A 16,751-nucleotide genomic window follows, 5' to 3' on the forward strand; every position below is an offset into this window, starting at 1 on the left:
GACCTCCGGTGTGAAAGTTAGGAATTGATTCTCCATGCTGTGAGACGGAGGAGAGTAGGGTTGTGATGAAGAACCCTGCCCCTCTGCTGAGAGAGGAGGTCCTGAGCCTGCGGGAGGCGGAGAAAGAGTCCGTGAGACAGCAGAAGGAGAGTGGTAAACCACGGTTGACGTGGCCACCACGGAGTCACTAAGATGCAATTGGCATTGTCCGTCATGATCTTCTGCAATACTCTCGTGATGAGAGGAATTGGTGGAAACATGTACAACATTAGGCCGTTCCAGGATTGTAGGAAGGCGTCCCCTGCTGACAGTGGAGACGGCTGGCCGCGGGTGAAGAAGCGCGGGCATTGAGTGTTGTCTTGCGTTGCAAAGGCATCTACGTCCGGCGTACCGAACTCCCGAAACACGGGAAGGAGATAACGGCGGTTGATGGACCACTCGTGATCGTTGATGGGATGTCGACTCAGAGTGTCCGCCTGCGTGTTTTGGATTCCAGGTAGATGCACTGCAGATAGGAAAATGCCGTGGGCAATGCTCCAGTGCCATAGGCTCAAGGCTCTCTTGCACAGTCTGATGGAAGCAGTGCCCCCCTGTCGGTTTATGTAGAAGACAGTTGCAACATTGTCCGAAGCGACTTGGACATGCTTGTTGTGGAGTGAGGGGAGAAAGGACTGCAGAGCCCTGTGGACTGCCATCAACTCCAGGCAATTTATGTGAAGGGAGCGCTCGTATTCTGTCCTCCGGACGGCGGTAAGAAGAAAACTGAGTGGGTTGGCCGCCTCCCCCTCGTCTGGGCATGCGCAGTCACTGCCCCCTCCCCGGGACGAGGGGAAAGGCGCGCCAAAAATAACGCTTTAGGATTGCTTTGAATTCTCCGAGATGGGCTCGATCCTGCGGAAAAACCCATATGTGGGACTGCACAGAGACCACGATGAAGATATGCTGATCGCTGCTTTGGGGTCAGTCAGCAATTTTTCTTAAAGCTAGTTTGGCCAGGGATCTTGGAGGTTTTTGTCATGTTCTGGGCATGGAGCAGGTGTCACTGGGTGTTTCTATGTGAGGGGGAAGGTATTTATGAATTTCTTGCATTGTGCAGGGGGTAGGACTGGATGACCCTGAAGGCCCCTTCCAACTCAATGATTCTAAGTGATAGTTTGGGACAATTCCTATCTTATGGGCATTATCCTTCAGATGTCACAAGGATCCATCTTATCTTGTGTGTTGTTTATCTTCAAAAGGCCACTAGGACAGACTGTCTAGAGGCCTAGAGCATTCCATGTGGCATCCCTACAGCACAGACTATTACAGTTTATTCTCTGGTTCAGAAGCAGCTATAGGGTGTCTGAGCTAATAGATATGCTTCACTATAATAATAATAATAAGTTTTTATTTATACCCTGCCCTCCCCGCCAAGGCAGGCTCAGGGCGGCTTACAAAGCATGATATAAATATCATAATATAGCAATAAAACAAAGAAATACAATCAATAAACAGGTGACATAAATAAATACAATATATAAGTTAATGTTAAAATTAATCTAAAAACCATACAATTGTGCTACAATCTCTGTTTGTACAAAATGGCTCGATATTAATTCTGGTTCATCTTAAAAGGCTAGTTGGAAGAGGGCGGTTTTGCAAGCCCTACGGAACTGATTAAAATCCCGTAGGGCCCGCACCTCTTCCGGTAGCTGATTCCACCATTGGGGTGCCTTTATAGAGAAGGCCTGTTCCCTGGTTGTTTTTAATTTGGCCTCCTTAGGCCCTGGGATTTCCAGAAGATTTTGTGAGCTGGAAAGCAGTGATCTCTGGGGAACATATGGGGAGAGGCGGTCCCTAAGGTAGGCAGGTCCTTGGCCATATAGGGCTTTAAAGGTGATAACCAGCACCTTGTAATGGACCCAGTATACAATTGGCAGCCAGTGCAGTTCCCGCAGCCTAGGCCGCACATGTTCCCACCGAGGTAGTCCCACTAGCAGTCTGGCTGCTGCATTCTGCACTAGCTGCAGTTTCCGAGTTCGGTACAGGGGCAGCCCCATGTAGAGGGCATTACAGTAATCCAACCTCGAGGTGACCGTTGCATGGATCACTGTTGCCAGGTCGCCCCGTTCCAGGAAGGGGGCCAACTGCCTCGCCCGCCTAAGGTGGAAAAAGGAGGATTTGGCGGTGGCTGCTATCTGGGCCTCCATTGTCAGGGAAGACTCCAGTAGCACTCCCAAGCTCTTGACCTTGCGCACCGGTACCAATGGCGCCCCGTCAAAAGCTGGAAGGGAGATCCCTCCTTCCGGACCACTGCCACCTAGACAAAGGACTTCTGTCTTCACTGGATTCAATTTCAGCCCACTCAACTTAATCCAATCAGCCACGACTTGCAACGCCTGGTCCAGATTTATAGGGACGTCGGCAGCTCGGCCGCCCATCAATAGATAGAGCTGGGTGTCATCAGCATACTGGTGACAACCCAGCCCATATCTCCGGGCAATCTGGGCAAGGGGGCGCATGTAGATATTAAATAACATCGGAGAGAGAACCGCCCCCTGAGGCACACCACAATTAAGTAGGTGCCTCCGGGACAGCTCTCCCCCAATCGCCACCCTTTGTCCCCGACCTTCAAGGAAAGATGAAAGCCACGGTAATGCTAACCCCTGGATCTCTGCGTTAGCGAGGCGGCGGGTCAGCAGCCGGTGATCGACCATATCGAACGCTGCCGATAGGTCCAACTACAGCAATACCGCCACACCGCCTCGATCCAGATGTCGCCGGAGATCACCCATGAGGGCGACCAACACTGTCTCCATCCCATGGCCCGGGCGGAAGCCGGACTAGAAAGGATCTAAGGTGGAAGCATCATCCAGAAAACTCTGCAACTGCAACGCCACTGCCTCTCTATAACTTCGCCCAAAAAGGGCAAGTTTGAGACCGGCCGGTAATGCGCCAATTCGGCCGGATCTGTTGTAGCCTTTTTCAGGAGGGGGCGGACCACTGTCTCCTTCAGAGGGGTTGGAAAAAGACCCTCCGAAAGAGATCTATTTATGATGTCCCGTATAGGACTATCATGGGCTAGTGAAAGCAAACCTTTCTACATTTTGGTGCAGTGTTGCTCTTTTGTAACACAGACAGATAGAAAACAACCACACAACCTGAGAGATACCTTTAAAGTTAGGCCTTTTGGGTTTTAAAAACTATTTATATATGTATTATAGCTCACAAAGAATAGCTAATTCTGAAGAGGTTTCTGTTTATTTCCTGCAACATAACGGTGAACTCTTCCAGGGATCTCTAAATGTCAGGGTTACAAAAATACACATCCATGGGACTTTTAAATCTGTGAATTTGCAAATAAAATAAATTGGTACTCATAATGTTATGATAAAAACTTCCAAAAATCTTTTACTTTGTCATGGGTGCTGGGGATCCTGCAGAGGAAGATGAGCCTGCAGAAGAAACTGCGCCCCTGCCACCTGCACCAGTGCCCCTGCCTCCTGCTGGAGAAGATCCCAGCCCCCCTGCCTCGCCCTCTCGGGTGGCGCGTGTGCGTGACCACCTCCGTCAGGACCTCAGGGATCGGAGGAGGGCGGCACGCTCACAAGCAAGACGCTCCCTGAGCCCTGAGTTTTGAGAGGATTCTGGCCCTTCTAAGAGCAAGGATGCTTGAGTTGCAACAGGATCCTGGCTGTCTCTCTAAGCCAGCAATTAGCCCAAATGGGCAACAGCCAGCAGAGGGCTATATAGCTGTAGGCTTTGGGAGGAGGCTTTGTGGAGGCAACTAGTCATCTCCCTGACGTTCTGGAATCCACTCCGGCTTGACTTTGGTTTCTGGACTCCCTGACTTTGGCTTGTGACTTCTGGACTCCCTGACCTCGGCTTCTGGACCTCGGACCTGCGATACTTGTACAGTGATTCGGATTTGGCACCTCGGACCCTCCTGCTTACTGGCTACAGACCTCGGACTGCCCCTGGACTTTGCCTGACCCGCCCCCAGCCGTGACATACTTCACTGTTCAGCAATTTTAGACACCAAAAGCTTTTTCTGCAGAGAAAATTGTAGCATTTTGCTCTATGCTTAGCCTGCCCCTCTCTCAGTTAATAGGTTTATAAAAATGCAATCAAGTATTAAAATTTAATGCACCAAAAACCATAATCCTCCATAGATAAAACAACTACAGCGTATACAGCCTATTCAGAAGCGATTAGGGAGTCCTATCTTCGTTGTATCTGCTTCATAGTTATAGCTGTACATTGCAGCTGTATGCTGACGTTATCTGGAAAAAAACACCCCCTCAAAACTGGCATGGGAATGGGATACGAGTAAGGGGGGGGGGATTAAAGTACATAAACCCAATATTAACAAAATGAATTCCAGAGGAATGTATATAGTACCTGTATTATCAATAAGATGGATCCTATATACCACAAATGGAGCACACATGTGTCAAACATTTCAAACCTGCAAACTATGCAACAAGAGAAAATTACAATTCTAATTTGCTGGCATTTACTGGGGCTGCCTTTCAAAACAGTCCAGAAACTTCAGGTGGTCCAAAATATGGCAGCCAAACTACCATCAGGGGTTGGTTACACCAAGCTGTACTTTTTTTTTTGCCACCAAGTCACAGTCAATATATGGCGACACCATAGGGTTTTCAAAGCAAGAGACATTCAGAGGTGGTTTGCAATTGCCTGCCTCTGCATCATGAGCCAGGTACTTTTTGGAGGTTTCCCATTCAAGAACTAACCATAGCAGACTTTGCATAGTTTCTGAAATGTGACGAGATCAGACTAGCCTGAGCTATCCAGAATAGGACATGCACTGGTTACCCATGTTTCTGGGCACAATTCAAAGTGTGAATTCTAGACCTGGGGTCCCCAGCCCCCCGGCCGTGGACCAGTTAGCAATAGGGCTGCCACTACTCCCCACTTGCCCTTTGTAGCGCTGCAATGCGGCACCGCACTCCATCACCTCCCCGCCCGACAAGGGGAGACTCCCTGCCACCGCCCACACCCTCCCTTCCCCAGCACCGTGTCGTGCTCCGCCCCCTCCACCACCCACACAATCAGAGGGGCAATGAGGCTCAAAGTTGGCCCTACCCACTTCGACTGGGGGGGGAGAAAAGCCTCCTTCAGCCCACTCTTCAAATAACTTAGAATCAGCCTGGGCCCTGTCGAAGCAGCCCAAGTCTCATTGTTGGGCCCCTCTGATCACGCTGGGGGGTGGATGGGCGATGAGGCTTGGCTCCACCCGCTTCAACAGGGCCTGGGCTGATTCTAAGTTATTTGAAGATCATGCTGAAGGAGGTTTCTCTTCCCCCTTAACTTCCAGAAGTGAGGGAGGGGTGAAACTCCTCCTCCAGCCTGCTCTTCAAACTACTTAGAATCAGTGTGGGCCTGTTGAAGTGGGTAGGGTCTACTCCAAGCCTCGCCGCTCCTCTGATCACACGGGTGGGGGGCGGGCGGAGCATGGCATGGCACTAGGGAAGGCAAGGGAGGGGGTGTGCCATGGTGGCAGCAGTGGCAAAACTGGTCCCTGGTGCCAAAAAAGGTTGGGGACCACTGTTCTAGATGACCTGTACAGCCCCTTCTAAACCTCTGATTCTATGATTCTTACACCTTTAAAGCCCTAAATGGCTTGCAGCCTTGGTACCTGAAGCAACATCCCCTCCTGTACTATCCAGTCTGCCAATCAGGTACTCACAGGAAAGTCACATAAACATTTGCTGTGTAGAGGCTGCTTAAAAAGTAATCTATGTGCTTAAATCTATTGCTGCGAATAAGATTATCAGAAAAATTGGTAGTGATGTTTGTGTTAAAAACCAGGAGGGAGTAGCATGTGGGTAAAAACTTCACCAGCACATGGTACAAAATCAGAAGCAGCAGAAAATATCTAACAAGCGGATAAGGATCTTCTTTCAAGTATACCATGACTTTAGAAGTACAGAAAATGCACAAACCACTTTTGTGTTCTCTGAACAGAAATGAAAACACCTATTTTACATTTCAGATAAAATTTAATTATCACAACATCACTTGTCATGAAAAAGTATGATCTACAATGTTATTAACAGCTACTTACTTTAAGGGTAGATGCTGTTGCTTTGATAATGAAGTCATTTACTGATACTTGAATGTTATCTGGAGGGGGGGGGAGAAAGAAGTTATAATATGTGGTTTCAGATAATATAAATTGGTTTCATATAATAGATTAATTTCTATTATTAATAAACTAGCATTTAAAAATCATTAGCCAAACAGCAGACAGCTCTGACAGCACTTACAGAATTGTACTGTCAGAAACATTAGACAAATTACTTATCCCTACAATAAAATTACTTCTATAGAAGCATGAATATGAACTTAAGGTGCTCTACATATCAACCATTTTAGGCGATGGGAGGGGGTGGAGACGGCTATGACAAGACATTCCCTTTTTCTTGTTTGTAACAGAGAATCTGAAGCTCTCCAAGAGCTCAGACCAGAAAGCTTTCTCATGATTTATCCCAGCTGGAATTCAAGGTGAACTGAAGGGAGTTCATCTCTAGCAATAGCTGATGTACTGGTGATAAGTCCCATTTGCCCGCAATGACAGATGAAATTTCATCTCATCATCACCATTAGCCTCCCTACAGTGACATGAACTAAGATTGTCACCAACCCAGGCCCAGCCTTTACAACTGACACCACAGGGCTAGCTACTGCAGCTGCATAAAACAACAGAGCATCCCAGGTTACAGCACATGACTCAAAGAAACATTTATAAAGCCTCCGGCTCCATAAACCATAAGGTTGCTGGCTGCCTTCCACTCTGTCTGGACAACCTATCAGCAAGTGAGACTTAATACGACTGCACAAAATCTTGGTTTTTTTCTGATTTGGGTCTATTGGACCCCAAAAATATCAGTAATCCCAAAAATCAATATAGATTTTTTAAATGGTATACATGTAAATATTTGGGAAACCTGAATTTATTTGGCTCCTCATATTCTACAGGGACCATAGGGTATAACAGAAAACAGATTTAAACTTTAAATTCCTAGTGAACTGTCTTGCACTGTTGCTGTGGTGTGATTCTGCGAGTACACTCAACAAGCATTTAAACTTTAAATCCCTGCTGACTTGAGTTGCAGAGTTGCATCATGGCAACGGAATGAGTCAATTCAGCAAGGATTTCAAGTTTAAATGCTTGCTGAATTCACTTGCAGAGTTGCGCTGAAGTGGCAACTGAATCTATACCTGAATAAAAGCCAAATTCTATTTGGGCAGGGCAATTTTTTTTCATTTATTCAGCTCAATATATACCGAACGCACAGCCCTAAGCAAGAACCTGTCTCAGACTGAGCCCAACTCAGCTTCCCTTCCTTAAACTAGCCTGTCTTCTTGGAATTCTACCCTGCCTGCTTTAGGTTGATTTTTTCACCTCTGGCCTTTGCACTTTGGACTGCTCACTCTCAGTCCTGACCATCAGCCTGATATTGTGCTTCTTTCCTTTGACCCTGAGCCTTGAACTGCATGAATGTTGACAGCACACAGGCAGAGCTAATCATGCATGTTTCTGACCCAAGGACGGTTAGAAATACCCAGGAGGCCTTACTTGCTGATGCACAAGATCATAACAGCAAACTACAAATATGCTTGCTGGATATTTGGCTTCCACTTCAGTGAGATGCTGGTTTATCATAATATTATTCAAGACAAATATAGAGAATACTTCTGAGGCTCAAAATGAAGGAAAATGTCAATCATTCAGGATAAGAAACAATGTTATTATGTCGATGTTTCATTTACAGTGAATATATTAAAATCCACTTCCTTTTAAAAACAGTATGTTGGAGGTTTCAAAGCTACTTCAATAATATATGAAGACCTGTGGGGCATTTTATAACACTAAGAATTGTATTAAATAATCTATAAAGTATGATTTTTCCATATGGAATAGTTTTCTAGATGTAAGTGACACAGTTCCACACAAACTATGGCAAATAAATAATTTCATACACCTCCCTGTTGAAGCATGATGTTAAAAAACAGAAAAAATAAAATAAATAATTCAGCAGAAACTGACAGAAAAATATGGTTTATAGAGTCCTGCAAGAATCTATAAACTGATGTTGAATATTTGTGGCAACAATCAGAGTACCCATAATTTTATCACATACTACAAAGTATCCAGCAAATGAATGGCAATTTGAGCATGTTATATATTGATGTACTATTATATAAAGATCTTCTGAAGGTTTTAAGATGAGCCCCAAAGACAAATTTCACGGTTTCTTTCAATAGCCTATGATGCATGAACGGAAAGACTAAAAAAGATTATTTTATATATCAGTTCAGCTGTAAACAAGAAACTTGCCTTTCTGCACTTGGGGCCTTATGCTGTTAAGATTACTGAGGTGGAGGCATCTGCACATTCTGAAACTGGGTTATGAATAACAGAGAGTTCTACTGCATGACTGGGAAGTCTAAAATGTCTAAGACAAAGTTTGGGTTTTTCAATCTCTTAATTAACAATTTAGCCTGAAGGGATGCAATGAGAGGTCTGGATTTTTCCAGCACATACAATAATGAAAGTCCTAATATTGCTGAGACAATGTGGAACTCTCTCCCAATTAGCAGGTAGAAGACTGGGTTCACTAAAGTATCAGAACTTTTAGAGGGAAACTAAAATAACAAGATACAAGCCATTCTGTGCAGAGAGAGCAGCACAGACCACCAATGCAGTGTAGCTTCAGACTTCCTGTACAATAATCTCAAAGGCAAATATGATATTTTTTATTGTTTTGCATGAATAACCAGAAACTCCTTCAATTGGGGTTGCCCTCCCACTCTTACAACTGATCCCCAGCTGACAGGTGTCACTTCACCTGGAGAAAACAGCTGCTTTGGAAGGTGGACACTATGGCATTATACTCCATTGAAGTCTCTCCCCTCCCCAAACCCTGCCCTCTTCAGGCTCCACTCCCAAAATTTCCAGATATCTCCCAATCCGGAGCTGGCAACTCTACCTTCCATATTTATTTTACTATTGCTGTATTGGACTTTAGTGGTTCACTGCAAAAATTTCAGAATACAGGTAAGGTTCATGTCACACAATGTGTCTGAAAATATATAGCAGGGGAGCGGAACTAATTTGCTTCCAGAGTTAGTATTAATTGCCTCTCCTAATTACAATGGATGGATTCAAAGAAACTAATTCCATTTAGTTACTACCAGTCCAGAACAATGACTAAGTTACCTTCTTGGGATTTTTTCCTAGGATTTTTTTGGGGGGGAGGGATCCCCAAAATTTGTCTTGGGTATATCCAGGTGCATGCCCCTAGCACTGATGTTTTTCAATTTTCCAGCAACCTCACTCCCCCAAGTCTACTACTGCACTGAGATGAAGTGAAACACACTGTCTGCATCAAGAACAATCTACAGTTTGTTTGTAATGTGAACAAACATGAAATCCTCAGGCTCACATGCTCCCTCCCCCTTGTACATGGAACCAAGACAGAAGACTTCCTGGTTTATAGCATCTTAGATCTAACCACAGTTTGCTGCAAAATCTGAATCTGAGCACTTTAACAAACCAGCTTTTGTTCCTGACCCTAATCCAGGATTCTAGAGCATGATTAAATCAGGGTTAAGAATCCACTGATACCTCTCAGAAGCTTCTGAACAGGCCATCTTTAGAAGCAGGACCACCTGAGAGCTGCAGTGAGGATGTTTACCAGATTGCCCCTCACCCAGTCCTCCAACAGCAAGGCAGAGGGAGGAGCAGCAGCTGGGGCTGCTTTAAGAACTGAGAAGCCCCCTCCCCAATGAGTACTTAAATCTACTTCTGGAGAAGATAGTATAGCCACCAGGTGCATTGTGAAATATAAAGAGACCATCTAAGGGCTAGGCTGTGGATTTCGCCTTTTGTTATTTTATCTCCCATGGTTACCCAGTAGTCCTGTGAAGATATAAAAGAGCATTCTGGACTCATTTTTTAAATGGACATTCTCTTACTTTAGAGGTCCTGTGGCGCAGAGTGGTAAAGTAGCAGTACTGCAGTACTGTGCTCTGAACTCTCTGCTCATGACCTGAGCTCGATTCCGGCGGAAGCTTGATTCAGGTAGAAGAAGAAGAAGATATTGGATTTATATCCCGCCCTGCACTCCGAAGAGTCTCAGAGCGGCTCACAATCTCCTTTACCTTCCTCCCCCACAACAGATACCCTGTGAGGTGGGTGGGGCTGGAGAGGGCTTTCACAGCAGCTGCCCTTTCAAGGACAACCTCTGCCAGAGCTATGGCTGACCCAAGGCCATGCTAGCAGGTGCAAGTGGAGGAGTGGGGAATCAAACCTGGTTCTCCCAGATAAGAGTCCACATGCTTAACCACTACACCAAACTGGCCCAAGGTTGACTCAGCCTCCCATCCTTCCAAGGTCGGTAAAATGAGTACCCAGCTTGCTGGGGAGAAAGTGTAAAATAATAATAATAATAATAATAAATTTTATTTATATCCCGCCCTCCCCACCTCGGCAGGCTCAGGGAGGCTAACAACATTTTATAAAAACATACAGTAGTTAAAAGCCTTTAAAAGTTAAAAGACTGGGGAAGGCAATGGCAAACCACCCTGTAAAAAAGTCTGCCATGAAAACGTTGTGAAAGCAACGTCACCCCAGAGCTGGAAATGACTGGTGCTTGCACAGGGAACCTTTCCTTTTCCTTCTCTTACTTTAACCTTTGCAAACTGTCTTGGGTACCAATACTGAGAAATGTGAGACAACTTGCTCCAAATAAGTAAATCTTAGTTTGTGGCATACACAAAAGCAGAATGGGAATAGTAACTAAGAACACATAATTGTTACAACATATATTTTATAGGCAATAAGCAGAACTGCAATGAATTACATCACTGTGAACATTATAGTCTTGCTTAAGATTAACACTGGAATTCTATGCAGAGTTACTCCATTGATTTCAATTGACTTTGGCTTTACGGTACAAAATGAAGAAGGAAACAAGGCGATCTGCTACCTTGGATTTGATTCTCACCATCAAGAAAGAATTTATTTAAGAAGTGGAAATAGTGGGCACCCTGGGCAATACTGACCATGTGATTTTTGAATTTACAGTCTTAGGGAAGGAAAAAGCTATACATAGTCAGACTTATAGGTTGGACTTCAGAAAGGCAAACTTCAACAAACTTTGAACTATGCTGGGTAAAATCCCATGGTCAGAAATACTTAGGAAGAAGGGGGTTCAAGAGGGGTGGGAGTTTCTTAAAAGCAAAATACTGAAAGCACAATAACAGACGATTCCTATGAGAAGAAAAAAATGGAAGAAGCCTAAAGAAGCTGAGGTGGCTCCATAAACAGCTCTCTAAAGACTTGAGAAATAAAAAAGACTCCTTTAGGAATTGGAAGGAGGGCCTTATAACCAAAGATGAATATAAACAAATCACCAGTGCTTGTAGAGAAAAAGTTAGGAAAGCTAAAGCTCAGTATGATCTTAGGCTGGCCAAAGATGTTAAAAACAACAAAAAAGGGTTCTTATGTTCAGAGTAAGAAAAAGAGCAAGGACATGGTAGACTCATTGCGAGGGCAGGAAAGTGAAATTGTAACAGATAATGAAGAGAGGGCAGAACTGCTCAATTCCTACTCAGTCTTCTCTTCTGAGGGAAACAGTGCTCAACATGGCAAAAACAGAACATATAATGAGGGTATGAAGTTCCAACCTAGTATCAGCATAGGGGTAGTACATAAACATCTAGTTTCTCTAAATGAAACCAAGTCCTCGGGGCCAGATGAACTGCATCCAAGAGTTCTAAAAGAGCTTGCAGATGTAATTTCTGAGTCTCTGGCTATTATTTTTGAGAATTCTTGGAGAACAGGAGAGGTGCCGGAAGACTGGAGGCGGGTGAATGTTGTCCCCATCTTCAAGAAGGGGAAAAAGGAGGATCCAGGTAACTACCGACCCATCAGCTTGACATCTATCCCTGGAAGAATTTTAGATCAAATCATCAGTCAGTCAGTCCTGGGACATTTAGAAAGGATGGCTATGATTACTAAGAGCCAGCATGGGTTTCTCAAGAACAAGTCATGTCAGACTAACCTTATCTCTTTTTTTGAGAAAGTGACTACCTTGCTGGATCAGGGGAATGCTGTAGACATCATTTATCTTGATTTCAGTAAGGCTTTTGATAAGGTTCCACATACTATCCTTGTTGACAATTTGGTAAAATATGGATCCTGTTACCATTAGGTGGATCTGTAACTGGTTGACAGATCACACCCAAAGAGTGTTTGTGAATGGTTCTTCATCCTCTTGGAGAGGAGTGACAAGTGGAGTGCCTCAAGGATCTGTCCTGGGACCTGAAGGAATAGAGGGAATGCTTATTAAATTTGCCGATGATACTAAATTGGGAAGGATTGCAAATATAGTAGAAGACAGAAACAGGTTACAGGTTGACCTTGACAACTGGGCTAAAACCAATAAAATGGATTTTAACAGGGAGAAATGTAAAGTTCTGTATTTAGGTAGGATAAATCCAATGTATGGTTATAGGATGGGGGAGACTTGTCTTAGCAGTAGTATGTGCGAAAAGGATCCAGGGGTCTTAGTGGACCATATGCTGAATGGCTCTCCTTCCTTGGAGGTTTTTAAACAGAGGCTGGATGGCCTTCTGATAGCCATGAAGATCCTGTGAATTTAGGGGGAAGTATTTGTGAGTTTCCTGCATTGTGCAGGGGGTTGGACTAGATGACCCTGGTGGTCCCTTTCAACTCTATGAGTCTTTTACAGTAGCACTATCAAGCACTGTTCTATAAGGTATTAAGAAACCCAAGAAATCACTTGCTGGGAATCTGAAAGCTGGATAATTTTTCTCCCTCTTTCTCTGCTCCCCATTTTCAATTTCTGATTTGCACTGTAAGTCTAAATGAATGGTAAAGAGAAGTTCAAAAACAAACACAAAGCCCAATAGAGTTGGCTCACACTGAAAAGGTCTGATCATCATATGAATAAGCTGTACCTGTTTAGAATTCTAATGGCAGACTTTGGCCTTTGCTCTGGCCAAGGTTGCCTATTAAAAGGTAACCTTGGAATTCTTCATCCAAAACGCATTTATGCAAGCAAAGCCATTCATGTGAGGAAGCTTATGGTGGACTTCTGTGTTGATTCTTTTTTTGCTGTTGGGAATATGGCAATATCAAAGCTGCTTAGCTCTTCAGCAAAGACAAAGCTTCCATTAAATCAAAATCCCTTGCCTCTAACATGACATCTGGATAACCCCCATGGTTATCAAAACCAATTTAATGAAGATCACAGCAATCAGTGGATTGCAAGAATGGTCACACACAGACACGGAAAGGAAAGAGAAGCAAATTACCCAAATACATCCAAGGTCCAGAAGACAGATGCTTAGCAAAATTCTAATTCCTCAACTTGAAAAGCTCCAAGTTAGATTAATGCTGACTGTCATAAAGAAAACATTCAACAGAACACTTTAAACCACAACTATTAAATAACAATAGGATAAGTGGGATTCCAAGGACTTCAAAAACCCAATGACCACCTAAATTTTATACATGTTGCTGACTAAGATAGTTACTGCTGGGGCGAGGGGAGTGGGACAGAATGGACAGCCTATGCAGACTTCACTAGAAAGTGAACCTTCCAAAGTGAAACAAGTACATAATGATCTGTGGAAAAGTACAGAGACAAATCTGTCCAACAAAAGTCCAATAGATACAGCTTCACTAATGAAAGGCAAAAGTGGTCTGAACAGCATTTTTTTGTTCTTGAACTAATTGGTTTCTATTACCCTCTTTGGATCTCTTTGTGCAGCTTAGAAAAAATGTGTGTGACTTCAAAAGAAAATCTGAACTACCCTTTTTTTTCTTCTCCACACCCAAATAGTTAATAATACAAGCAGGCATCATATCACGGAATTCTCCTTGCTTGCTACCAGCTTTTCCTAATCCAAGCTAAACTTATATGGGCTTGGGCCTTGCTGCTACCCTAAGTCAGTGCCTGTGAAGCATAGATACAATTTTAAGGTGCATGCAACTACCTGCTCTTCTACAGCTTCTTCCTCAGACCCCATGCTAGTTAGGCTTGTCCTTGGAGACAGAAGGCAAAGAGACCTGTGGCATCACAGCGAATCCACCCAGCTCAGAAATCTCCAGGCTCAGTAGACTACAAATTGTGGCATTTGCTTTCTCTATCACAAAAGTACCTTGGTCTGGGGAAATCCCATACAAAGCAGCTTTATGGCAGTGATGATTATGTCCACCTGTGAGCCTTCCCCATAAAAGCTGCTAACAGCAGGACTCTGCAGGGGGGAGGGGTGTTAAAAGAAGGAACAGAGAACATTCTTCCAATCTCTTGTTCCTTATACACACCACTACAGTTCACCATGGACATCCTTGTTGGTTACAGCAGATCCCACCCCTTTAGAAAATGTAAAAATAAAATAAAAATCAAGATAGGTAACAAATATTTGTATTTCATGTGTTATTACAGATGCCAGGATTCAGGTGGGACCTGGGGTTCACCAGAATCACACCTCATCTCTAGACCACAAAGATCAGTTTTCCTGGAGAAAATGGATGCTTTGGAGGACGGACCCCACTGAGAGATCCCTGTTCTCCTCAGGCTCTATCCCCAAATCTCCAGTTTCCCAGTCTGAATCTGGCAACCTAACCCTTCATTCCCATTAGTGGGCATGGGGACATGGCAAGTGCTATGAAAAAATGTTTGGGGCTGATTATTGTCCACCTTTGTTGCAAGCAGTTTTAAAAGTATATGGGGGTGGGGGAGATAGCTCTATTAACTAAGGAGCTCTCAATGAGACTCTACTCCCAGTACCACTAGAAATACTTCCAGGTCATCCACTAGCTGTTGCCCTGAGCTACAAGTCCCCACCTGTGTCCAAGGCATCCAGCTCTTTGACTCCAAATTTAATGTAATGTAATTTGTAATATGAACTCCATTCCAATATGACTCTATTAATTAATCTGCCTTACTGAGGACTACCCTGGACTGACATTATAAGACAGCACAAACCAACAGTCCTCAGTCTTTGATTCTTGCATACATTCCCCAGCCCTTCCCATGACAGACTGACTGGCTCAGAACATACACAGGCTTCTGGCAGAACACACACAAACAGGCAGAACATGTACACCTCTATTATCAGGAGCAGGCTGAGAAAGAAGAAGGCCTAGTCTATTTGTACTCTTAAGTGATGGATAATGATATCTCACATACATAAAAGCACCTGAACAAAGGTTGAGTCTACTGGCACCTTTAATACCAAAAAAGTTTAATTCTGGGTATAGATGATCACAGTATCAGCTGTGTAATGCACAATAATTATTAAACACCAGTGTATTAAAATAAATGTCTTATTTCATATATATGCCAATTCTGTATCTATATATCCGTATATATTATAATAGACATTCAAAATGAACTTGCTAGCCTAACTGCAAAATCGGCTGTATCATATAACAATTGCTTAAAGGCACCTACATCAAAATAGAACATCCAAATAAAGTCCAAAAATCACAAACCAGAACTTGCCAAAATAATGCAAGTGGGTTCAAAAGGCTAGCTAAAATATTACCAATCAATAAGCAGCCCAAACTCCACCTGCCACTCAGTTTTATTCTGTTGCTTCAGACCAATACCGCTATCCAACTGAATAAAAGCTCATATTACATTGGCAAGAAAGTTGTTAGATTCCAGGGGGAAAACCCTAATTTTCTTTTAGAAGAAGAAGAATTGCAGGTTTATGCCCCGCCCTTGTCTCTGAATTAGAGACTCAACGGCTTACAATCTCCTATATCTTCTCCCCCCACAACAGAAACCCTGTGAGGTGGGTGGGGCAGAGAGGGCTCTCACAGCAGCTGCCCTTTCAAGGACAACCTCTGAGATAGTGATGGCTAACCCAAGGCCATTCCACAGGTGCAAGTGGAGGAATGGGGAATCAAACCCGGTTCTCCCAGATAAGAGTCAACGCACTTAACCACTACGCCAAACTGGCTTTATAAAATGGTTTAAATACTGTCTGATGGAGGAAACTTTGACTCCTGAAAGCTTATGTACTGGAGGAGGAGAAAAGAAACCAAGCTCTCTAAAAAGAACTCAAAGGAATATTTACAGGGAGAGGATTACAAAGAAAACTACAAGAGAATTTGCCATTCAATAATTACAGAGGGGCTACTGGACTCAAATCTTGCTCTTCCACTGCAGATCAGATCAACACAGCTCACCTGAAACTAGTTTAAATCAATCAGCATTTGCCAAATTGTTCACAACCACATATATGAAACTAACAGTGCAATCCAAAGCATAGTTACACCTTTCTAAGAACATTTAAGTCAGTGGACTTAGAAGGGTATAATGCTATTTTGGGTTGCACTGTATTTCAAGGGGAGCCCTGCATATAGCCAACTGCAGTAATGTAGAAAAGAGGTGACTGCCACATGAATCACTGTGGCAAGATCAGAGCTGGACAAGTGGGGGGCAGCTGACGGGCCTGTTGGAGGCAGAAGAAAGCCTGTTTTGCCACCAAGGGCCCACTTGCAAAATAACTTCATACTGCTTTACATGAAATGTAGGAATTTCACATTTGTTAATAATGAACACATGCACAGTCTGTTTTTCATGTTTTGTATTTGAGTATAGCATTACTGAACCACAGGCTGTATATCCTGATTACTTCAAGTATTATGCCAAGGATAACCTAGGTTTACCATTGACTCTCCTCTCCAAGTTCAT

General features: G+C 43.7%; 1 protein-coding gene across 1 annotated transcript in view; it reads right to left on the bottom strand.

Annotated features, from left to right (window-relative positions):
* The window catches only part of PDHX (pyruvate dehydrogenase complex component X), a 78,065-nt gene that overhangs the window by 13,664 nt on the left and 47,650 nt on the right, over nt 1-16,751 (bottom strand). Inside the window, exon 8 of the mRNA XM_060261207.1 lies at nt 6,071-6,129. Coding sequence (XP_060117190.1) covers nt 6,071-6,129 — 59 coding nt within the window. The remainder of the gene's footprint in view (nt 1-6,070; nt 6,130-16,751) is intronic.

This window comes from Heteronotia binoei, chromosome 21 (genome assembly GCF_032191835.1).
Source record: "Heteronotia binoei isolate CCM8104 ecotype False Entrance Well chromosome 21, APGP_CSIRO_Hbin_v1, whole genome shotgun sequence".
Lineage (NCBI taxonomy): Eukaryota > Metazoa > Chordata > Lepidosauria > Squamata > Gekkonidae > Heteronotia > Heteronotia binoei.